This window comes from Thermobia domestica, chromosome 2, assembly GCF_964235325.1.
Source record: "Thermobia domestica chromosome 2, izTheDome1.hap1.1, whole genome shotgun sequence".
NCBI classification, from domain to species: Eukaryota; Metazoa; Arthropoda; class Insecta; order Zygentoma; family Lepismatidae; genus Thermobia; species Thermobia domestica.
In genome coordinates this window covers 88,186,368-88,212,068 of record NC_137455.1, presented here as the reverse complement: position 1 = coordinate 88,212,068, position 25,701 = coordinate 88,186,368, and the positions used below count along the sequence as shown (strand labels likewise).

Here is a 25,701-nt window from a genome sequence, read left to right as displayed (position 1 = left end):
CTTGATCTCGAACTGTCGAATGCGACCTGTTATCTACGTTCGCCAACGTGCTAATGACTCAGCTTTCAGAAACTGTCCTTCCCCACGAATGGACAGACACCACTTAAAATAATTAACACAGCATTGAATAAAAGTTTTAAAAAAATCAATACTTTATAATCAGTTACATAATGTACGATATTGTTTTAGGCTGCAAATCCGAAGAAAGAAAAAAATACAGAAAACACGAAACAACTGGTCCTGACACAGGAACATATACTAAACGTATACATGATAATTATTCTTTGTCAGATTATCCTTAACATTAATTTCTTAGTCAGCTGTGTTAAAAAAGGGAGACCATAATGCTATGCTATTACAAGGTGTTACTTCGAAAAACAATGCATCAGGCAATTTTTGCCCAATTAGACTCTGAAGTGACAGATATCTTAGTATTCCTAAGGTTAACTTTTCCACAGCGTAATGTTCAGCATTTATAACATTATCAATATTACTACTACTGCTTCAAATAATAATAATAATAATAATAATAATAATAATAATAATAATAATAATAATAATAATAATAATAATAATAATAATATCTAGTTTTACAACTCATAAGAGAAGAATCTAAATATATATATACGTACCACAAGATCCTTGAGGCATGAAAATAACAAATGTACCTACTCAGAATTCGGTTACATAATTACTGTTATACATTTATTTTTTAAAAAAAAACTGAATAAAAAATTCATGATCTTAAAGATAAATGAGTCAAGAAACTATTCTCGTCCTATTTAAATAGTCGTAACTAGATACCAATACGAAAATGCTGTAATATTAAAAGTTTTCAGAATATTTCCAACGTTCATGAAGTTTAAAAGAAAGGAAAGCTATCGCGCGTATAATAAAAGAAATACCGTAGATCGAGTTTACTTTAGTTTTGAAACAAGAACATGAAACTTTTTTTTTTTTTTTCAAAATATATGAATCTGTCATTTACATCACAAATTTAAAAAAAAAATGTTATACTTATGTAAAGACAAAAATATTTCTTTCTGACCATCATTTGTAAAATGGTATAATAAAACTGACCTGAGTATGTCAACCAACATTAGTTCGAAATATAGCTACCTGACTTTTATATATATATATATATATATATATATATATATATATATATATATATATGAACGGTTTATAGTCAATTTATTTTAATTTTCCTGCAGCCGAATAACTTACATAGTTTTGAGTTCGATTCTCGGCGCTGACACACATTTTCAATTTTGACCTAGTATCTTAAGGCAATTAGGGAAATACTTGAATTAAAAATCTTTGAGCTTTACGTCCCACGGTTATGCCGGTTAGGCTAAAGGAGACGGTGAAGATGAGAAATGAATGAAATGGTGGAATGAAGAAAGTGGGAGGAAACGGGAGATCCCCGAGAAAACCCACGCACACGGTGTTTGTCCACCACAAAGTTCACTTGGTGGGGGCTGGGATCGAACCCGGAACCCCAAGCACCAGAGGTGAACGCTCTACCACTGAGCCACCGCGGCCCCCTATACTTGAATTAAGAGGTGCCGGAACCCAATGCACTGATTACATATAAATCAGTTGAATGTATGTTAGCTTGATGGCCATAACCGAGGGTCAGATAATTCTGTTTTTAATTTAATCTTTATTTAAATAAACACAACAGGCACACACCTATTTATAGTATTCAGTAATGTACATATATGTTCAGAATTCTTTAAGTCATTTTTCTCTGTGCTTTTTCTATGAGCAAAATATTTTTAGATGCATATCATACACATTGAGAAAAAAATACCACTACCAAACCAGGGAAGTAATTCTCAATATCAAATGAATGATAAAACGTTCTAATAAACATGGGTTAGAAAAATGCCTTCTTTCAAAGTTACTCGTATAAGGCGCCGAAAATGCAATAATCAGGTTTTAAAATGTCTTAGATTGAAAACTATGAGACCTATCGCACGCAGTTTAAGGAATATACAGGCACAACAAGTTAGTTGGAATCTCATCCCACTTTATTATCAAAAACTTTTCTTTGAATATAAAATAAGTGTGAGGTTGCATAACTCCCGAAAATAATACTGGATGTTACATGAAAGGGAAAGGTGATGTTACTCATTTTCGATTAACAACAGAGAAATGGAATGATTTTTAAATATCATCTACGTGAATATTGTCATTAACGCTTAATTTGTATTTAAGAGAGTATTCGTTTATTCCTTTACTTCAACTTCCTCTATACAATTCGTTGAGCCAATCCGAAGGATTCCAAAACATGGATATTTAGAAAGAACGCATACTAGTTTCCGTGTAATTCCTTGAACTGCTTGCTATAGGTAGCATAATTTTCAAGTTAGGACGTTTTAGAACTTTTTCTTTTTTTTTTTTTTCGGAATTTTGTAACTCTGAAAGAAGGCGTTTATCGACTCATGTTTATTAGATTTTTTTTTTCCATTTGACATAAGGAATCATATTCCGGAGTTAGGTGGTATGTATATTTTGCTGGCTGCTAATTTGGATTTCATTACACAAAGTACACTGTATATTCTTCACATGGGCAATACTCTTAATACATCCGTACTTTTCGATAATTTATGAAATGTTAACCAAGAAAGTGCGTTTTCTTATTTGAAACGTGAAAAATATATTTCATATAATAATCATGCTGATACTTTATATTTATAAACGTACAACATATTTCTCATATCGAAAGTGAATTACGTACAATTTTCTTGAAGTAAACCAATCTTCCTTTCGAAATGTTTCCAAGCTTAGTATTGCTAACAAGTATCTAAAACAGGCACGCTGGTCTAATAGATTTTGCATTGGAATATAATGTATTTCTTTGTCCTTAATTTGAAACTTTGATACACTTAAATTTGAACCGTTCTTAGAAAGTAGACATCCTTCTTGGTAGTAGCTAAAATAATAGTTTTAACGCGCTTCTGCAAATGATAGTGCCAGCAATTTGCATATTTTCCACAACGAATTTGCAAAATATTTCGCACTTGTATTTCTTGTACTAGTCCTAAAATTTTATACAAACGATAGGAAATTATCTTATTATACTTACTGTCCTTGGCTGTAAGCATGAAAAGATAATTGAAGTAAATAATTGCTTTGTTAAACAACATTTACTTTCAATAGTTATAATAAGAATATATACCCTTTATTTATATAATAAAATAAATTACCTGTACGTTTTCTTTGATTTATTTTATCCTATATTTTAGTAACTATTCTGCTATCTTTTTCAAGGGACGAAGAATTTGACTAAAATGAGATTTTCCTAAGCAGTACATCCCTGTTGTAATTTCTGTTTTCCGAACTTCTGGTTCTCTGTCCTATTGTTAAAAAGTTCCCCCAAATTCAGCACCAAGTTGTTCCTTACAAATGTTTCTTGTGTTAATCACCATGAACAAATAAATAGCAAATAAATATGGTGGACTTGAGTACACTATTTACATTTTCCAGTAATTCTGCATATTGTTTCAGTGTTGCCACTCTCTGAGTCTACCTTTTTCTTATTATAAGTTCAAGAACCACCCCACCAATAATCAATCAAACCCTTAAAATGTACATCTCCTCGTCTCAAAACACACTGCCTTCCCAACAATTCATTAACATCCTTCCTACAAAACACAACATTACTTAAACAGAACGGAAAAAATCCCGAATTTAATTGATTACGGTTTAATAGGGACGTCAATGGTGAGGCTATTTTATTGATTGACTGTTGGATATTTAATGGAGATATCAGCAGCAAAGGTATTTGTGCTGTCAAGATAAGGACTATCACCGATACATTCTATAGATTGAAACTGCCAAAGAAGGAAGTTCAAATATAAATACATAAAAAATAAGACTTTAAATAGAAAAAAATTCAAATGAAACGTTAAACTGCTAAAAGAAATTGCAAAATGCAAGAGATATAACTAGAAAATAAGTCAAAAAGCAATAACAGTAACACATGATAGCAAAAATTTAAAAAGAAAACCTTAGGGCGCGTTAACTATTTCAACCTTAGGAATTAAAAGTAAGAATACATTCAGTAGAGTCCGAATTAGCCGCTAAAACCTGATTAAGACTTTTAGGTACCCCTAAACGTTCTCTGAGGTCTGAGTATTCTAGACACTATAAGAATGTGCCGAATACTCAGTAGAACGATACAATCGTCACAATACGGACGGTTTACGTCGTGCACTAAATAGGAATGAGTGAGATGAATGTGTCCAATATGCAAGCGTGTAGAGGTCACTTTAGCTCGGCGATTAGTACGTGACAACGCCTACCAATTGTCCAACTGAATAGAGCTTAAGCCTGGTTTCAATCCGCTTGACAGTAGGAGAACATCCATAGGAGGAAATAGTTACTAAGATCATAGCATGGAACAGGTGACCCAGTGGACCTTCTGCCAATGTGGCGCTCTTGGCTGTTGTGTCGGCAAACTCGTTTCCACGAATGCCAACATGTTCCTGCACTCAATAGACAACGACGACATAATCCTGTTGCTGTACCTGATTGCATTACAGAAGAATGGCTTGTACTAGGGTGTGTTTAGTAAACACGTTCTGCAAGGTAATAATAACGCTTTGTGAGTCCGTACAGATAAACACGTAATGCAGTGAAATCGGAAACGCATGATCAAAGGCAACCTTAACTGCTGTTAATTAGCAGTAAATGTTGAACACAGGTGACGCAGACCAAATTTCGAACTATCCTTGTCTGTGACAAAGGAACAGCCAACATAATTCACATTTTTCGAACTGTTCGTATAAGACATTAAAATCAGGGTACTGTTCTAGTGACGCTTCGAACTCTTGCTGGTATTTCTGGATACCTGTGTGCTGTTTGTTATATGATGAAAGTCGAAGGTAGTGCCTCAATGGAGTCAACTGCCAAGGTAGGAGAAGATAAACACATAGCAAACAAAGAGACGGGCACCTAAATTCGTTCGCGGTGAGACTCTCGTAAGCACTGACATACCATGGGCTTGTAACCCACGGATGTGCTGCATACCGATCATAAATCTGGCCACCATGTAACGGAAAGCTGCAGGAGTGGTCAGAAATATAATGCACATGGTGTGTATAATTTCTCCGACGTTTTTCACGACGATAGGGTAATGGTGGTTCATTTGCTTCTGCATAAAGCTAACAACAGGGCTAATACGGAAATCACCAATAGATAGCCGAATGTCCAGGGATGAACAGTGTCAAGTTGTTTCAGCAGAGAAGAACGAGTAAATGAATAAGCAATACAGCTATAGTCTAACTTCGACCGAATTAGACTACGACATAATCGCAATAAAACAATATGATCAGCACCCCAGGTACAATAGGAAAGTCCTAAAAGCAAGTTCATAGCTCGGAGACAAGAATACTTAAGATTCCAAATGTGTGGTGTCTATGTTAAGCGATGACCAAAAGTCAAGCTCAAAAATCGGACCGTGTCAATAAATGAGAGACGAATCCTACCGAGATACAAGCAGGCCCGTAGCCAGCCTCCAAATTTAGGGGGGGCTAAATGTAAATTAGGGTGGGCACACACACAGAGAGAGACAGACTATATATATATATATATATATATATATATATATATATATATATAATGTCTGTCTCCGTGTGTCATGATGAGTAATTTCTTATCCTCTTAAAACTGAAACTACAGCGTGAAGGAATTATTATTAAAATTTTCCCCTATAGCGTTAGTACAACTGTACCTGAAAGATAGAATACTATGTGTTTCCTTTTTATTTATTTATTATGGCAACAATTTTTTTTTCGTTTTCTCATCTATTAAATAAAAAAAATATTTTTTAAAAAATAGTTGGCCGAACGAACCAATCATTAAAATTTCCAAAGAATTAGTATAGGAAATACGTTTTCCAATTTTTGATCGACTAAAAAAATATTTGTGAAACTTGAAGAAATGACATGTAGAGAGTAATGACATTTAACCCACAAACGCCGAAGACCAGTTTTATTCCTTAGCAACTGCCTTGAACAATACCGTGTTATATCGAAAACCTGAGAAGAAAAATTTACGAAATTCGTACAACAAGAGAATGGGTAGTGTGCCTGAAGTGGAACAACGGGGGTTTGGCTAAATGAATGATATAGCCCATGTAACGTAGTGAAAAATAAAGTGGGTCACTGGTGGCGCAAGGGGCGTTTGTGGGTTAATACTACCTTCAAAGAGATTCTATAGAGAAGGGTCTCAAAAATCTTAAATCAATATTTTGAAATACGTGTGGCCTAAACAAATATATGCATATTGGAAAAATGAAATTAACATCTTACCTGTATTATTATTTACATCTCCTTAAATATGAAACTTTATATTTCTTCAAATATCACGCGCTTTATTTTACACTTGTACTTCTAAACATTTTTTGAATAGTTTTTTATGGTGATGTTCGAAAGAAATAATGATATGTTTACGGATTTTTGCTATCTACAAATTTATAAATTTCATAAGATTAAGAAACACAAACACAACACGCATATACACACTCCTCATGTTAACACACTATAGTAGAAACAAGTTGAACATTTGAACAATCACTAACAACACAATCACAGTATGTCTTCTTGTTTTGGATGCTGCCAATCTTAGAACAATTGTGTCCAGATCGAAGTTTCTGGTGATGTCCTTGTTGTAACTCAACAAAACAAGATCGGCACGGTGCAGTTAATGTACAACTCCTTTTTAAAAAAAAAAAAGCCCTAACAAAGAAGGAATTCATCTCACCTGAAGTAGTCCTATATAACGGTTGACCGGCTTCAGGGCAGAAATTTAGTAAAGAAAATATTCAAATTTACAAACGTAGGTATAATTTCCAATTGCTTTCTTTTTTGCAACTGAAAAAATACTTTTGGCATAAAAGCCGTGAGTTCCATTTTATCACAACACATTTCAATTTTTAGACGTCGCGGATCCCATAGGTAGGTCACGTGGACCCCCGGGGTCCGCGGACTCCAGTTTGAGAACTACTGCTCTAGACTCTTTGGAACATACTATCAACAATCATTTAGAAGGATTGCTACTAAAGTCATGTTTAAGTAAAAATAATCTGTTATGTTTTGGTACTCGAGCATTCAAATAAGAAATAACTCCCAAAAAGTTCCCTGTTCTAGCGCAGTTACCTTCTTTCTCGAAACGAAATTGATAAGAGAAGTAACAGTTCATTAAATTTTCTTTGTATAGTACAGTTCATATCAAAGTATACATGAAATTCTTCTTTACATTGTACAAATAAGAATTCGAGATCAGTTGCTTTCGTAGGTACTAAAAAAGTTTAAGTTAAGAACTAATGATTTAAACAGCTATTTACTTATTTCTATTGAAGATATCTCTTCTTCAAAATGAAACTACATTAACAAATTGTTACTTTTGTGGGCTACCTTGTAGCCTCATGGGTACAGCGCTCGCCTTCGGCGCGTCTGGTTTCGGGTTCAAACCATACTGGGAGTCCTCGGAGTCAAACCGATAGTGATTTGGATGTTACTTTAAGCTATAAGTCCCGTGTCTATATAGCCTCCTTGCTGAAGAGAGACGCTAAACTCCCCAACGCACCCTGTTTTAAGTCAAAGGTCAAATTTCAAATTTATAAAGAATTATATATATTATCATCCAATAAGGTTCAATTTTTAATTGAAAATTCTGTTTTTCGTATAAGTGCAACTACTACCTCCGTTTAGTCCGCTGCATTTTTTGTTTACATACCAGAAGATTGCAAGGTATTCTTTTACAAAATAGTAACTTCGGATGATTAGGCTTATGTCTGATGATCTGCATGATTCTGGCACCAAAGATTGGCAACAATTATTAAATTATTTTAATATAAGTATCTAATAATTCATCCCCGATAAAGATTAAGTGAATCGAACTTATCTTTAGTTTAAAGATATATTAACAATATTGCTTACTTATTCCAAGTTATTTAACAAATAATCAAGTTGCTGCTACACTACAATTCTCATTCTTCAATTCAACTTCGGTGCATCTTCCGAAACCAGCATCGATCAATTTTCAATTACAACCATGTTCAACTCAACAGAACAAGAGTAAATACAATTCAGAAAAGGATACTTTTCTTACTCCGTTATCACGTGACATAAAACGTAGTCAAAATCGCCTGTGTGATTTAGAGCGAAACAGTTGCGACCCCCTGTTGAGGGATGCTGTCTTTTCAATCTCTCGCATATTGACCGAAAGCCAATGACTCACAGCAAAAGGATGTTTTCAGTTGGAAATTCCAAAAAAGGACAGGAAAAAGGAAACTCTTAAAAGGTAAGATTAAGGTAAAAGTAGGTTGTTTCTGAACACAAATGCATGTTTGCCGATAGAATAACCATAAATTATTTTTCTCCTGCAGCGAGGGTCGTTTGCACATGAAGCATTAAAACAGTCTCACGCTCAAAGAAATATTAGCAATTCAAAGAAGCGTAGCGCATAAATAGGCCAATACTTTAAATGAGGATAATAAAAGTAAATTTTAATTTAGCACTCTAAAAGTACATTTAGAAATACAATTTCTTCCAACATTTCAGTCAGTGTTCGAATTAAACTTTCGAATGAGACGATGATGTTTATGTATTGTTGCTGTAAATGTAGAAGGCGAAAATTTATCACAGACAGGGATGTTATATTACTTCTGTGATACGAGCCGGACATAATTTTTTACCGAAGGGGAATTTCCCCGGCATTCCCCGTTAATTCGAACTATGATTTTAGTTAGGGGGCTGCAAAAAATTTAGGGGGGGCTGAGCCCGCCCTATCCCCCCCCTGATTACGGGCCTGGATACAAGTCCGGATTAACAAGATAAATTCTTTGGTGGTAGATGTACACACACACACACACACACACACACTGCATTTTTTGGCCAGAAAATCGAAACTGTTTCATTCAATCACCAAACAGGATGATTTACTGTAAGTAGAAGCTGCTAAGTAATACCGTGAAGATATATACATAGAACGGCAATAAATAACGAGATCGTCAACATACAGCAGGTCACTGACAAGAGCCAGCATCTGAGAACACTGTTGACAACGATAGCAAACAGTGTGACCCTAAAGGGCACTTCATTGGAAACACCGTTTCTTTTCTTTCTTTCTTTCTTTTTTCTTTTTTTTTATCGCTTTTAGAGCCTGGAACCCACACGCCCTTAAAATAACGTTCATCCAGCAAATTTTATGATTTTCGACATATGGCCAAAGACCCAAGTCAAGAAGCTGTTTTACCATTCTCTAACTTCAAACTGTGTCATGTTTTCCAATGAAACATATAGCAAAAAGGTGCTGACGGTGGAAGATTTCTTGAATCTATCTTTTAAGATTAGCAATATCGTGTGTGGTGGATCGAAAAGAGCAAAAGCCATACTGAAACTTGCTAGATATCAAACGAGACGTTAAAGAATATAGCAATATGGTGATCGTGTTTGAAGAAGGTTTCTTGAATCCGACTTTCAAGAAGAGTAAGATTGTCTGTAGTAACCTTGAAAGAACGAAATTCACATTGAAATTTGTTCAAAAGAGAATCTCTGTTGACAGATATAATTCGTGAGAGGAATGGGTCTGTAACTCGTGGCAGTCTCTGCAGCATTGCCTGATTTCAAGATTTGGAAGCATCAGAATCTTGCGCCAACGATTTGGAGAAGTACTTTCAGCCCAAACACGCTTAAACAGCAGCAAAAATGCACACCATGTATCGCGTAAGACTTACGCAACCTATCATAGGATATACGGTTAATTTCTGGAGCAGTATTGGATGACTGCCATAAGGAAGAGTCAAATTCAAGAACCGTGAAGGAAACGTTATGCTCAGTATTAGATATAAAAATTTAGCCCGTTCCACTCGAAATCAGTACAAAATAAACTGAACAGAATAGTGGACAATAAACAGAGACGAGAAACAAATATAAATCTGAATTAACAAAAATACAACTCTCACAACCCAAAACAAATATGTAGAAAACGAAAAATATTAAGAATTTTTTTAAAGTTTATATCTTTTTGATTTTAAAGTTCGTTTTGGTACAAAAAGTAAAAAAGTAAAAAAACATTGGTCTCATACACAAACACATTAGGATGGTCCACGTCCATCTCAATCAGAGGGAGAGGCCCCTGATTATCTTCTTCCAAGACTCCTACTAATCAGCTGTATTCGTGGGTGAGATTGTAATCAAAAACATACAAATAAAAGAGCGATCTAATGAATGATGAATAAAGCTCAACGCTCAACTCTATCCCTTCCCACATTGAGGATCCGCTGAACGAAAGGGGCTTTTCTATGTATCCCAATATTCTCTCTCCCATACAGTTTTATATATACTCAACCTTCTCATATCAGCGTATAATCTTTCATGAACTCCACAACGCACAAGAAGATAAGATCAACATTTTGAAAAATAAGCTATTTGCAGAGAAAGGACAGAAAAAAAAATAGATGCGGAAGGAAGTGTTTAACATGTTTAAATGTGTATTTGTCATAGCATAAAATACCTTCTTTTTCTATTTTCAAACTGTGACATTACCCTTTTTCTTTACATCTAATCAGAAGAATTAGACAAAACATTTAAATTTAAATTTGGTAATATATTAAGTTGGTGTGAACGAAGTGTCCGCTTTGAAGTCTGGTGGGAACTCACTTCAGCAACACAGCACAGGGATGAACTGAGAGCACGTGTCTAAAGTCACGAATTCAGTACACGTCTAATAAATGGGATAGGATACTCAGACAGTCAGGAGGACAGAGTCGTATGAAAAAACACACTATTCCGAATGATTTTTCTTTGCGAATTCAAATTGGGACATTCTGCATAATAAGCCACAAAAGCATGAATAGTGCATTTGGACCAGGTATGCATCTTTCGCCGTAGGCTTGTCAAATTTTGTTTCCGTGTGCATAGCATTGAAAAATTAGTACATCGGCCAACATCATGTTCGGATAAATTTTCCGTAAGCAACAACCAATATTATGTTTGTATAAGCTCTTAAGGAACTGTAGAAGCAGATCCTCGGAAAAACATTGTGCCGTTGCAGGCGAATTAGGTATACACCATATCACTATCCACTGTCGGGGATTCTGCGCAGTCAGTAAAGTGAAATAGTTAGGCTTAGAGCGCCAAGAAAAAAAGATTTTCTGCATTGAATTGTCACTTCTGATGAAGTATCGAGCTCCAACGACAATCCTAACGGTCAGGAGAGTGATTATGTCATGATCAACGTCCAGAATAGTGTCCCAAACCATCCCTTTGCCCGCAGGTGTTGCTGCTGTTATGGTACATATGATCCATCGTGGCAAAATTATAACGGCGGAACTTTATGGTCCTAAACTCCATTAAATGAAGCTCAAACTTTTCCGCAAGCATTCTGCAATAGTTAACAGACATGGTATAATCATGCTGCATGACAATTCATTCCAACATTGCTCAAAGGACGATGCAGACGCTTATAAGTTGAGGTACGAAACCTTCCTCACTCACCGTAATCTGGTGATGTTTCTCTCTGCGACTACCACCTTTTCTGGCATTTCGATCGCTTCTTGGGAGGGAAGATTTTCCCTGATGATGGGAGGTGTTACGAGCAGATTCCAGACTTCTTTCGCCAAGAAATCCAATAATTCGCTGAGCGATAGCAAAAGTATGTGCTGGCAGACGGTGACTATTTTAATTAATCAGGTTTCATAGTTTTCATTTTTTGATGTTTAAAAATAACCACCATGGGTGGATCTTTCATTCACACCAACCTAAGGTATTAACATTTTCTGACAACCAATAAAGAACTGAAATTACGTACTTTCCAATGTTTCTCATTCTAATATTGTTATAACAATATTCTTGATTAATCTAGGATTTAAAGGGAAGAAGAAACAAAATGATATCATTATTTAACAAATTTTTGAACTATAAGAATATTTAGTCTTAATATCATTTAAATTTACCTGAGTAAGTAATAGATTAGCTAACAGAATTGCAGTCTCTTGCTGATCTTTGACAATATCTGCATTTTCATTCATTCCAAATACTTCTGGGTGAGCAACAAGAGGCAAAGATTTGTTGAATTCCAGAAATTCATCATAGTCTGATACCAGAGGTACGTAGTATGTTCCTGAATAAGAAGTAATCTTATAAGTTTAAAACATATTACAGAGATTGATTGATTAATTAATATTGAGCAGAAGTCAATGTGACTGAATCGAGCATGTGAAACCCATCGCCGTGAAATTGACACGAGGCAAGCAACAGTATTTTGTTAGTCACGTAGTAGAGCAGTGTAATCGAGCGTAGTCTGATGCCGCCGAAACTGAACAGATACTAGCAGGGTTCATTGTGAATCTTTCCGACGTTAAGTTCACGGCGTGGCAATAGTAGAAATGTCTCAAGTGCGTAATTTTTGTATGAATCATGTTATACGGAAATATGCGTCATAGAATTCTGGGCCCACTAGACCAACGCGAGCAGTTAGAAACCGGCCTCCCGTGAAGAGGACTCCGCCGCTATTGAGCATAGTTTAGCGTATGGTGACCTCCGAAAATCTCCACACATAGCGTGCAATGGCTAGCAAATGCGGCACATCGCAACAACAATCAATCGCACCATTCACAGGGATATATGCCTCATGGTCGTTTTCATGAGCAATGTGGCTCAGCTAAAAAGCAACTGCAGGAGGCTGTATGAACATCATTTCGCGGGTGATTGGTGGAAGTTTGTTGTTACCCTTAATGAGGTTGGATTTACCACACAGACTGTGGCAAATATCGTGCCATTACATACAGACCCGCTGACATCAAGTGTCGAAACACGTTCTCTCGCCAATGCGCAGAGAATTTCCCAAAAGGGTTCATGATTTTGGCCGGTTTCTCGTACATGGGCAAACTGCGTCTCCGAAAGGTTGAGAGAAACGTCAAAATCAATGTTGTGTACTACCAGACTCATATACTGACTGAAATGTACCAACATGAAACCCTGTCACTGCATGGACAAGACGTGAACCAGGTTGAACTGCACCAAGACAAGGCATCCAGCCATACGGCGAAAACTTCGCTGAAATTTAATTGCCGTACGAAACAGAAAACTGGAATTGCGATAATTTCCTTCTGACATCCCTGTCAAGATCCCAGATGCCAGCCCAATGGATTATTGTGCTATCAGACTTCTCAAGCGGTGTCTTTTCCATCGTCAAGTCTGTATCATCTCCGACCTGTAGAAAGCCTGTAAAAAGGAGTGAGATGCAATACCAATGGTTCAACTGCAGCACAATCTCCTGTAATGAAAACTCCGATGCCGGGCAATAGTCAGTAGAGGTGGCCTGCAGATCGAACGCAACAAGTGATGGAAAGATGGTATTTCCAAAGTAAGTGGCACATTTAAGTTCGGCTCAATATAAAATAATCAACTTCAGTAACAAGATACTACCAATACAACAAGATAAAAATCATAGGGAGAAGAGTGAGAATTAAACTATTAGATTATTTACATTTACCATTTAAGTATTTCTACCTGTTAAAAATAAATATCTACATTATTACAACCTAATATTTCAGAATTATGTTTTATGACTGACATATATTATTTTAAAAAGATGGGTATTAACGTAATACATATCACTATGGTAACAGCGGCAAGTTTCTGCAAGTCTTAAATCTGTTAACATACTATAAGGAAATTACCAGGTTCAACATGATTATCTTTACATGTGATATTGAAGTTTTGAAAGTTCTTAAAAAATCAGTCTGATCCAATGATCAATGTTGAATATGTATCCCTTTATCCTTAATATTTGTTTTATCATTCTTTGAAACATCATCAACGAAGTCTGACTAATAATTCAGAGTATGTAATTAACACATGCTGATAAATTAAGATAAACAGATATTTGCTTAGTGTGTTGTATTTTATTAAGAGTCATAATGGCTTCAGTGAACATTATCATATTTCTCAGTTGGCGAACTTTCGTGCAATATATTTCTCAATTCCAAAATTGCACGTCAGTATCTTCATTTCAGTTACAGGTTAAGGTCACTAACCTGGTGAGTGTGTAAAAGAATTTATCACCTGAGTTTAAGTTGGTATGCCTTTTTTTTTTCATCCCAACGGAGTTGAAACGTAAAGTTACACTGAATCCAGGGAAAGCACTGTTACAGCTACTAGCATATACTAACGAAATTAAATTTCATTTTTACATACTATTTCGAGCATTTAACTAACCATGGTATTACAAGTGCTGTTTAAGACTAATAATCCACAAAAGATCTGTTTACAAAAGTTAACAATGCAATCAGGTCACTTGGGGTACGCATTTCTTTGTAGAGATATCTAATTCATTGCAAGAGAGACTATATCTTACCTGTTGGTTCAAAATCATATTTTTCGCTTTCAACTAATTCTGGGCAATAGAATCTTCGTAAAATTGTAGTCAAGCATCGCCTATCCCAATCGTCTGTTACTCTACCACCATAATTACATTCACCAGCAAGGTATCGTAAGGCTTCATACTGAACTTCCTAAAACGAATATCACCGTAAAATTTACAACTTTTCACATATAAATAACATATGTAATCTTAAACAAAGGGAAATTTCTTGGGTTCTCCTTGGAAGTTAAAAAATAATAAATAATTTAAATAAGCAAAATTCAGGAGCGGAAGTATAAAACGTTAAATTAGCAGGAGTATAGTTGTAATAGATCTAATCATAATGTAGTATCATTTCTATTTAAGGAATTGCTTGGAGATTTTTTTCCTTAAGTGAAAGTGTTCAATAAATAGGGGTTTAATATAAGAGAAGAGCGCATCACAGAAAGAGTTTCACTAAGATGCTTATAATATGAGATTTAAATATTATTTGTGTTTTAGAAACAATTGAACGATATTGATTTGCACTTTTAAAGATTCTTCATTTTAAAAGATTAAAAAATTAACATATTCAAACAAACGTGGAAAACATATTGCTTCAAACAGGTTGTTACATGGAAAACAACTGAATCTAGCCTAAGACTTTTAAAATTATTGTATATATACACAATCAATGTTTTCATCTCAAGGTTGAAAAATACCGTACTGAAATACGGAGAAGAAATGATAAAAAAATATCAAAGTAGAAACCGGTGTAGAAATGATAAACAATGTCAAAGTAGAAACTAACAAAAAACTGAAGAAGTGGGTTTCCTGGCTCGATCACAGTATGCGCCAAGTGAGTTTTGTGGAGGACAAACACCATGTGTAGGTTTTCTCAGCGTTGTCCCACTTCTTCTCACTTTCGTTATTACAGCACTATCATCCATCTCATCATCACCGTCTCCCTTAGTTTCGATGCATAATCCTGGGTGGTTAAACTTAAGAGAGAAAAAAAATTGAAGAATTGCTCAAACTAATCAATCGATAGTTGGTCGAAGCATTAATACTATTTTTTGTCGACTGTTACCGATATACCCATATACAAGTGAATTTATCAATTCTAGTAAATATGGCGTTACGTAAGCGATGTCTATCAATACTATGTACTTTCTATATTACTAATGATGTTTCTTCATTTTTTCCATTAAACGCAAGAAATTTACTAATCTGATTTTCCTTAAATGCAGATTTAAATTCATTATGTACCATTAATTTAAGTAATGAATTAGTTTTAAGTAATTGCCATTAAACCATTTGGTTATTTGAATTTGGTCAATATACAATGCTAAATTGTACTTGTTCATAAAATTATATTTGATAACTACTGGTCATGCGGTTTATAATAATAATAAATATCACGAAATGTTGTGATATTTATTAAACTGAAAACTTACCTGTAATAAACCCGAAAAGTTCTATGCAATAAAAGACATATATATATTGTAACAACTAATTAATAACAGCTGTATGTATCTGTACATAAATAACGTTAAGTCCGAACGCCTTCTGTAAATAATTAAGTTCTTAGTTTATTAAAAAAATCAAAGAGATTTATTTGATATTTCATTTATCGAACTAACGATAATGTAGACGTTAAATGCTTCCGGTTAGTACTGATCCTCTTCGTCGATATAATTTTGTCGGGACCATCATCACCTTGGGCATTCCGTCGCGACACACCCAATACACTTGCCACTTACGTCACGATCGCATCACCTAATCAAAGGCCAACAATTTGCCCTCTTTGGAAATCAGAAAGGTTGGCCATTTTACACTATCATCGTCTGCTCAGTTTACTGTACACTACCGTTCCACTACTCCTCATGTAGTACGGAGCTCGCCCTAATACATCACCACCAACAGTTTGGCACTGTAGTCACCACATGACTGTTCGTAACCTAAACATGAGATATAAGTGTACGTTTCTACGAGTTATTGAATTTAAGTTTGTTGAGATGTTATAAATTTCTGTGATTGATGAAGCTACAACAAAATTTGCTGCAAGATGGACACTATTCTTCTATCTGACATCAAATCTTGTTTCCAGTTGCATACAGGATGTTCGAAAAAAAAATAATAAAACTTTGGGAAATTAATCCTAACACGAAAACATAAAAAAGAGGAAGATAAACTATAGACCAACATGGATGTACAGTTTGGGGTTTGGAATTATAGCGCGCCGACAATCGGTCAGAACGGTGCAAAAAGGTCGACAATGAAATGACAGATAAAGGTCGGGTTAAAAAACAATGTTTATTTTGTGATAAATTCCATTAATGAACCATTTAATATGAGATGTGTGTCAGTTTTCAGTTCCTGATCTATCACTTTTTGTTTCTAGAAGACTTCAAGAATTTTCTTCTATGCTTCGAGACTAACTCTTACCGCTTCTGTTCCACATTTGCTGGTACATGAATGAAATCTACGTTTGAAAGAAACGCTATGTTCTTTCACCCGACCTTTCGTTCTAGAATTATGACCCTTTATTTTATGGTTTCGACCAATTTTCGGAGGGCTATAGCTCCGAAATTACGCATTTGCACTCTCATGTAGGCCTTTAGTATTTCTTCTTCTATTCATACTTTCATGTGAGGACTCATTTCCCAAAGTTTCTTAGCGTTGTTTCGGAACACCCTATATAACAGTATCAATCGACGCATGTCTTACCGAATTTATTGATGCTTGGATGAACTAATATTTTAATTCAATGATAGACTACTCTATCACTGATGAACTAATTCAGTGATAGCGTAACAACATATACCTTGATAATAGTTTTGGTAGAGTAACAACATATACAATGATAATAGTTTTGGTATGTTTAATGAATTATACTTCATATTTACTCACAACCTTTAAGTACGGTATCTCGAACCGAATAAAATAAATATTCATCATTAACAGCAACTCATTAGTATCATTACTGTCTCCTTCTTTCCTTTCCTCATGAATTGATACAAGTGAGGATTGATTCTTTTAACTCTAGTTTTTAATTCCTTTGAAAGCGGCTGGCATCAACATAATGTTGAATATTAATGATTGCTAAACTAATCAAATTAATATACTTGCCTCTTTAGTCTTTATCCAGATTGAAATGCACAAAGAAAATAAAGAAAACAAAGGCTTATTGACTGTACACTACAATTCTTTGTGTTGCAAATGTTCACCTTGATCCAACAATAAATAAGCTTAAGTTTAAAAAATAAAAAAAGCGAGATATTTGAATGTATTGACTCTCTCGGCTGTGTATAAATAACTTTTTGACGTTACACCACCGAGAAGAACTACGACCAGTTAGGTAACTTATTTCGTTATTTGATATGTGGTAAGCACAATGGTTTCATCGCCGTTGGTTTTGGCGTTTCAGACCGAGGTTCGCCACCTCAAGTAGCATCTACAATGTCTCTCAATGCTGAGTCAACATGACAATAGTACCCATACCACTAATTGAAACCAGCAGCATGTGCAATATAGGTATGAAAGTGAATCATTCTGATACTCTAATATCTACAGTACATGTCTGATTATTGATAATGCTACACAGTAAAACTGAGCAATTTAATAAGTCTCTATCTCTCATACAATTATAGGAACATTTTCTACCTCACTATTCCAAAGGTAAGTTACGCGTATTTAAATTAAGTGTCTTGAACATTGTTAGAAAAAAAGAAAAAAAAATCATGCGCAATAAACAACGAAAAATGATACTTTACGCGCAGATATTACTTATAGTTAAACGATGAATCATTTACAATTAAACAAAAACGGGAAGCTATGGTAGTTTGCCCTTAAGAAGCCCAAAATAAGATAAATATTTTAAAAATTGTAATACATTATATTTAAATATTACACACCATTTTCCCCGTTCGATTTCACCTAAGTAAACATATTATTATTGAACAAATTAGTAAAATTATATGATGAGCACTGCATCAAAATACTGAAAGGTTCTGTGCGTTTAATAGTTCAAATATAATTCTTAGAAATAAGATTTTTAAAAAATGATATACGAAGACTGAAATGCAAGAGATATAATTCTCTACAATAACTAGTGTTACAGAGATTTAAAACGTAAAACTACTGTCATTTTATACACAAAACTTACTTCATATTGGTCAAGGAACATCCTAAGTTGATTAACACAAATACGCAAATCTGTTTCGTTGAATTCATACGGAATATTCCATCCGATCGGGCCAAATTTTCGACGCTCTTGAATCAACGCATGAAAAAAGCATAGACCATAAAGAAGTTTTTTGAACACCGCAGGCTGTTTACAACTTTCGAAGAACTCTGGATCATTTATAGGATCACTTAAGTAAGACCTGCAAAGATTTAATACATTAACATTTCCTAAAATTTAAATCCCATTCGGGTCTCCAGGAAGGAGAATGTCTTCGATGAAACTATTGTTTGAGACCACTGCAGGGAAGTGGTAAGTGGGAGGGAAAAGTCAACTAAGGGTAAAATATTTAGAATAGGAAACATGAAAAGTGTGTATCTTGCTACAGAAAGAAAATCAGAAAATTTGAAAGAAAATTACGTTAATTAATTTAGTGTATGAGAACATATGAAGGGTAAGGGAAAAAAAAAAATGTCCATGTGTGTGCTTTAACGGGTGCTTTGCTCTATCTGTTGATGACACTTGGTACTATTTGACTATATGCCATGCATGCGTAGATGTCGAAATGTCGAAGGAAAGGGGTAAAGATTTGACTAACCTATTAATTTTGTACGAGGTTTTCAATGTCAAAACGCCGTTTGCTCGAAAATGCAGTTTTGTGACATTCCTTCTCCTTTTCCCTTACTCTTCATATGAGGTTACATTATAAGGTAGTGGGAAAGTATGAAGTGGAAATTTTTGGAGATCTACTTCGGTAACGAAAAGATATAACGTAACAGTTTGAGAATGATTCTGGACAAACATTTGAAGAGGAAGGTGATGAAAATAGAATTTGATTATTACTAGGTTGTAATAGTCAATTTTAAGGAAAAAAAGGAGACTCTGGTATTGATTTATAGTATATTGGCTACATTACAGCTATTATTTTACAATTCTTACAATTATTTCAAGTTGCTGCTTGAATTGTTGATACCATTTGCAAATGGAGTTTTTTGACGGTGTTTCTTTACGAAATTGTGTACGAAACTCACGTTGAGCACTCACAATAGACCAACTATTGTAGAACACAAAAGGCTTTATCTGCGCCTCAGGCAGCCATCTTACAATTTGTTATTCTGCCACCTGGTGGAAGGATTTCGAGCTACTACAACTGTGCCAAACAAAACTTGAGGATGTTGATTGATTAACTGTTAGATATTTAATGAGAAGATCAGCAGCAGGGCTATTTGTCTCCGAAAACTCGAGAATGTGATCGAAGCTACTACAATATAATTTTAATCGACGATAGTTTTAACGCTTATAGAACGATTTCTTATTGTTCAAATCATTTTGAAACACATTGTATATTTATATATGGCATTTGTCATTTTCTCGTGTACTAGCAAATCTAAAATTCTGAAGTGATGGTTTTATTCTTTTTCTACTGTTATCTTATGCTGTATACTGTTAAACGAACTTTCATTGAGTTTCATTTTTGTACATGTACTAAATACCTTCCATGCACTTACAATATCTGGTAAATTTGTTTTTTCGATCTTTATGATAGTCTGATTCAAAATGATGTAAGCTATTGCTCTCCCAAAACTATCGGAAACCTCTTCTCCTTATTTTCAACCTAAAAAGTTATGAAAAATGCAGAATTACTAGTTTAATATCACACGTGATGAAAATTGTACTGTGAATATTGAATAGATCATGTAACAGGAAATAAAATGACGAAATTGAGAATGAATAATTTAATTTTGGAAGAGAAAACGCATAAAATATGACGTTATTTACTTAAGGTAATTGGTAAAAAAAAATCATTACGGAAAAAGGAATATAAATATCTTATTTACTACCAGCCCGTCCTATTAATCTAGTGGCTAGCGCACGTGCCTTTCGTGCACGGCGCGCTGGATCCGATTCTCAGTGGAAATCTTGTAATTTGAACACATTACAGATGTTCAGATCCAACCTTATACTTATTGGTTCACGTCCTAGGCGCTGATATGGACGGTGAACACCAATTCAATCATATTTCTTAACTTACTTTCAAATAAAGCATATGACGACAATATGCACTAGAATAGTTAACAGAGAATAACAACAGCAGTGAAACAATGAAAAAAAAAATATCATGCACTCATCTGCCTGGTAGAACTAAAGGAAAGCCTGTGAAAACTTTAGCTGTTATTGGATTCTTACCCAGGATCTCACAATTGTGGAGCAAGAAACCAATTACTACTCTACATCTACTTGATACATATATAGTGTTTATTGATTTTTTAAATGCTTTTGACAAATAAACTGCGATATTCTAATTAGAGTGCTTAAGAAGGTGAGACGGAATGGAAAGAATAACCTATATATAAAAAATAAAAGTGACTATGTTTATGACTTAATAACTCTTGAACCACCAGACCGATCTCGATCAAATTTTCAACATAGAAGGTTCGGACTTGGTTTCTATCATTTTACTCTGACGGTGCAATTTAGGGAAAGATATATATATATATAAATGATCGAAAATGGCCGATATTACTAAGTACAAAATTTTATACCCATGCGTAACATTTTATTAAGTTCAATAAAATTTATCAATTGGTATATGTCTCACTTACGGACAATTTTTTCATTTAATGTTAATAATATTGTAGAATTTATACGAACTAGTTAAAAAGGGCTCCTATTTTAGACGATACTAGCATATATTACCCGCTTCGCTGGGTTGAAATGAAAATTTAAATGCACAACTCCGTATCTCCTGTGTTTAGTACCCGTGAAATATGCTGCTTTCGTTTTTAATGGCATCGATTTAAGCAGCATCGGAAAGATCATTGATCATTTCGGCGACCCCGAAAACCATGGATTCGACACTAATATTGGTCATTTTCGAATATATATATATATATATATATATATATATATCCCTCTTCCATGTTGCAGGCCATGGCATCGGAAATGTCACTGTTAATCTGAATGATCCTGAAAACCATAGATTAGACATAATATTGGTCATTTTCGATTATTATTATTATATATAGCTCCCCTCCTCTACTCCATGCTGCGGCACACGGCATCAGAATGTCACTGTTAATCTCAGCTACTCCTAAACCTATGGATTCGACACTAATATTAGTCATTTTCAATCATTTTTAAATGTTTATTCCCCTCCCCTACGTTGTACCCTCCCTCTTTCCAACAATCAGGGCTGAACTTGGATTGAAACAGCATCAGAAGTGTCACTGTTTCTCTCATCGACCCCGAAAACTATGGATTCAACACTAATATCGGTATTTTTTATCATTTTTTAAATTTCTCTCCCCCAACCCTACGTTGCATCGTCAAAATGAATAGCCTAAAGCAATCCCTGCCCCAAAACTCATGTATGTTGAAAATTTGATTGATATCGATCTGGTGGTTCAAGAGTGATGAAATCACAAAGGCAGTCATTTTAATTTTAACTTTTTTAAACATATATTTCCCCTTCCCCCTCCCCTAGGTTGGCTCGTCAAAGTAAAACGACAGAAAACACCCAAGGTCCGACCCTCATATATGTTGATGGGTGGTTCAAAAATAGTCACTTTCAGTCTTACATACATTGATTTTTACATATCTCCCCCTCCTTCTCCTCCCCTACGTTGCTCCGTCAAATTTAAATCATAAAACTGATCCCAGGTCTGAACCTCATCTATGTTGAAAATTTGATCAAGATCGGTCGAATGGTTTAGGAGTTATTAAGTTTTATTTATTTTTATATCCCCTCCCCCACCCCCTGCCCTTAGTTCTACCATCAAAGTGAATAGCCTAAAACCAGCCCAGCCTCGAACCTCATCCATGTTACAAATTTGATCGAGATCGGTCGGGCGGTTCAGGAGATTTAGAGTCACAAACATAGTGATTTTCAATTTTACATATATAGATTTCGATAGGAGAGAAAACGTAAAGTGGATCTACATTGCAGATGATATATTGTGAAACCTAAAACGAAAATTAACTGGACAGTCACAAGCGGATCTAGAAGGAAATTGACTGATTGACTGCAGTGGCGTATTTAGGATTTCGTTTCGGGGGGGGGGGCTATGCACGTGAATAAGCACTTATATTTTTAAGTTTTACTCTTTAAAACCCAAACTCACAAGGGCATCATTGGAGAAGCAGGGGAATTACCCACCTGAGTTTGATAATTAAATATATTTCAATCGATTGTCTGCTAATATACTAGGAAAAAACGTGAAACTCGTATGTCGGTGGAGGATCTTATTCCCCAGGTAAATCTGAAATAACACTCCTGCAAACACACGTTAAATATTCGTAATCTCATCAACTGATTTCATTTTAGAAAAAAAATGAAATATTCAGTTTTGTCTGTATACGTTTTTATCTGAAAGAAAATGTTGAGACAAGTTGAAGCTGAAATATACTGATTGCACTTTTAATGGCAAGAATTGCAGACTGGTGAATCATATGTGATATGATACAATAATTTAGCAGTGCTTCTATACTTTTATTCTATTCATAGAACAAAAAGGAAGTAGCCTCTTGATCTACCTAATTTCCCGGGCGACTTATTTCTCCTTCTTGATTTTCTTTAATGTAAACATTTACCTTTCTTTATAACTAAACGATGTAAATATTCCTTTGCTATAATAACTAAAGTCCCGTTATGTTGATATCCGTGCAAGTTGAAGTGGAACATCAGTTTCGCTTGTCAGCTCCTCTTAGTTTTGGTGTTACTGACGACGGCCGACGTGAACCACAACTAACAACGGTAGATGGAGAAACGAAAGAAAGGAACAACTAAGGAAACAAAACAGAAATGAATGGACGAAAGAAAGGAAAAAGAACACAGTTCATACATGGAATGAAATTTGACAAATACAGTATTATTTCTGAACAAAGAGCATAAAAATGGAAAGTCAATGAAATTCTTAGAAATGGTAAGAAAAATGATCGTTGTACGTGGAATGCGAAAAACTAACAAATTCATTTCGCAGGGGGTGGGGGCTTGAATCCGATAGCCGCCTCCTAAATACGCTACTGACTGACTGATTACGGTTTAGTAGTGACGTCAGCGCCTGGGCTATATGTCTCCGTCATGATTAGGCTAATGGTCGCCGCATGTTATTGATTGATTGACCGAAAGTTTACTGGAGACGTCAACGCCGAGGCTACTTGTTCCCATCACGCTAAGCCCAATACCCGACATACAGTATGTTTCAAATAAAGGGAGTAACAAAATAAAAACAATAATCAAAGTAAGACTTTTAAAAAATAAATTGAATATAAGTTCCATAAAAGATAGCATAAAAAAAAAAAAACGACAGAGGTAATGAAAAATCCACCACAATAATGGAAAGTACACAACATATAAGGCGAAAAATATAAATAAAAGGATAGTAACTATAATAATAAGGCTAAAATGTTACAATGAAAGGCCGTACTGACCGTTAATATTTTAGTCTTACAATAAAAGTGAGTAAGAATAAGTACATTCAGAACAGGGTTATTCCCCAAAACTTGACTAATACTAGTCAGTCCTAAACGTTCTCTCAGATACGAATATTCTGGACATTTTACTACAAGTATCAAATAATCAATGAGACCAACACAGACTTCGTAATACGAAAAGTTGGCGTCAAACACCAAATCAAAATGTGTGAGATGTGTGTGTCAATATGAAAGCGCGTCAGGATCATTTCACCTGGACGATTGGTACGCAACGAGGTCAATCAATTGCACTAATTTAGTTCATTTTTAGTGATCAAAGGAAACAGATTAGCGAAGATCCGTAGGGCATGAGAACTTCTAGTCACTAATATAAAGATGCTGCAGAGAACCACTTACGTTACTTAAGTATGTTTATAAATGCGTTTATAACCAAATTATTAGGTACAGAACATCTGGAATTAAAGTCAGTTCACCCTTAACTCAGGATTGCATATACATACATTTCATAATTATCAAGTATACAGTGTTTGATATTTGAAAAAAAAATAAATAAATAAATAAAACTCTCTGATATCGCCTTTAGACGCTCGAAATCATGTAATAATATAATTTAACTTACCTAATAATATTGGCCCGTAATCCTTTTGGAGGTTCGTTAGTCATTTTAACTCCATTCTGAAGAACAAGAACTGGAAAGTGGTCTGCGGGGTATGAAGTTAGCCATAGTCTGAAATCGGGGTGAGTCGTATTTGGATTAAGTTCTTCACAAATCTTTAGAAAAAAGAAAGGAAAGTAAAAGAAAAATTAGGTTAGTACAAACGTTAAAAAACTGTCTAAGAAGAAGTGTCTAACGAAGTTAATAACACAAGTCATATATATATATATATATATATATATATATATATATATATATATAAATAAAATAGCATACTTATGGGAAATCCAGTCGGTTCGGATCTCCCTAAATCCTGCGGATTTATGCATACATTTACTGTTGTTTTGAATAATATAATTCTGAAAGTGAACGTTAGATGAACCTAAATATCTGAATTTACAATTTTCTTCATATGACACCTGCACTCTTCTTTAATGAAAATTATTACACGATTTTCTAAGAAATAGAAGTAGCATTACTTACAAATTTTAATCCGAAAGGGTTTAGTGATAATGTTTTACTTCATTCAAAAAAATCCTGAGTTCAGATTGGTAATAGTGTGAAATCTCAAAATGGGACTGCCATGTCTATCACTTCTGAACGAAACATTACTGCGTGCAGCAAAACAAGTGCTGTGTCTTAAAACGAAATTCGTTTTGGTGTAAGCCGGTAAAAGAAATCGAAAACAAATAAAACGGACGAAATAGAATGAAACTACACTATAGTTAATGCTACTCCAATAACTACATTCCGTAAAATGTCTTCAGAACTTGCGAGAAGATTTTGCAACTATAATTAAAAGAAATATTTAGTTTAACGTTCTACGATTATATCCTACAATCTAAAGAAGACGGATCACAATGCATTTTTGGGGGGGGGGGGCGGTAAACATTTTTCGATTTTTATGCATCATGGCGTATATTTCTTTGAGACCTAAGACTTGATGCTTTATTTGGAGTTGAAATTGGTCAGAAACAAGGAGGTAAATTCACCCTATCTTTAAAAGAAGCAGGTTTAACATTAACTTCCGTTAAAATCATTTGATTTTGTGCTTGATTTGAAACTT

The 25,701-nt window shown here is 34.7% G+C and overlaps 1 protein-coding gene across 4 annotated transcripts in view; it reads right to left on the bottom strand.

Moving 5' to 3' along the window:
- The window catches only part of Dhc36C (Dynein heavy chain at 36C), a 365,150-nt gene that overhangs the window by 32,712 nt on the left and 306,737 nt on the right, over positions 1-25,701 (bottom strand). For 2 of the 4 annotated variants that reach the window (XM_081743777.1, XM_081743784.1), the window contains 4 exons: positions 24,600-24,751; positions 18,530-18,749; positions 14,377-14,533; positions 11,972-12,138 (listed from right to left, as the gene is read on the bottom strand). In XM_081743777.1, the coding sequence (XP_081599903.1) occupies positions 11,972-12,138; positions 14,377-14,533; positions 18,530-18,749; positions 24,600-24,751 (696 nt within the window). Of the gene's footprint in view, positions 1-11,971; positions 12,139-14,376; positions 14,534-18,529; positions 18,750-24,599; positions 24,752-25,701 lie in introns of those variants that run through there. The other 2 variants (XR_014128870.1, XR_014128871.1) reach the window with 2 other exon arrangements.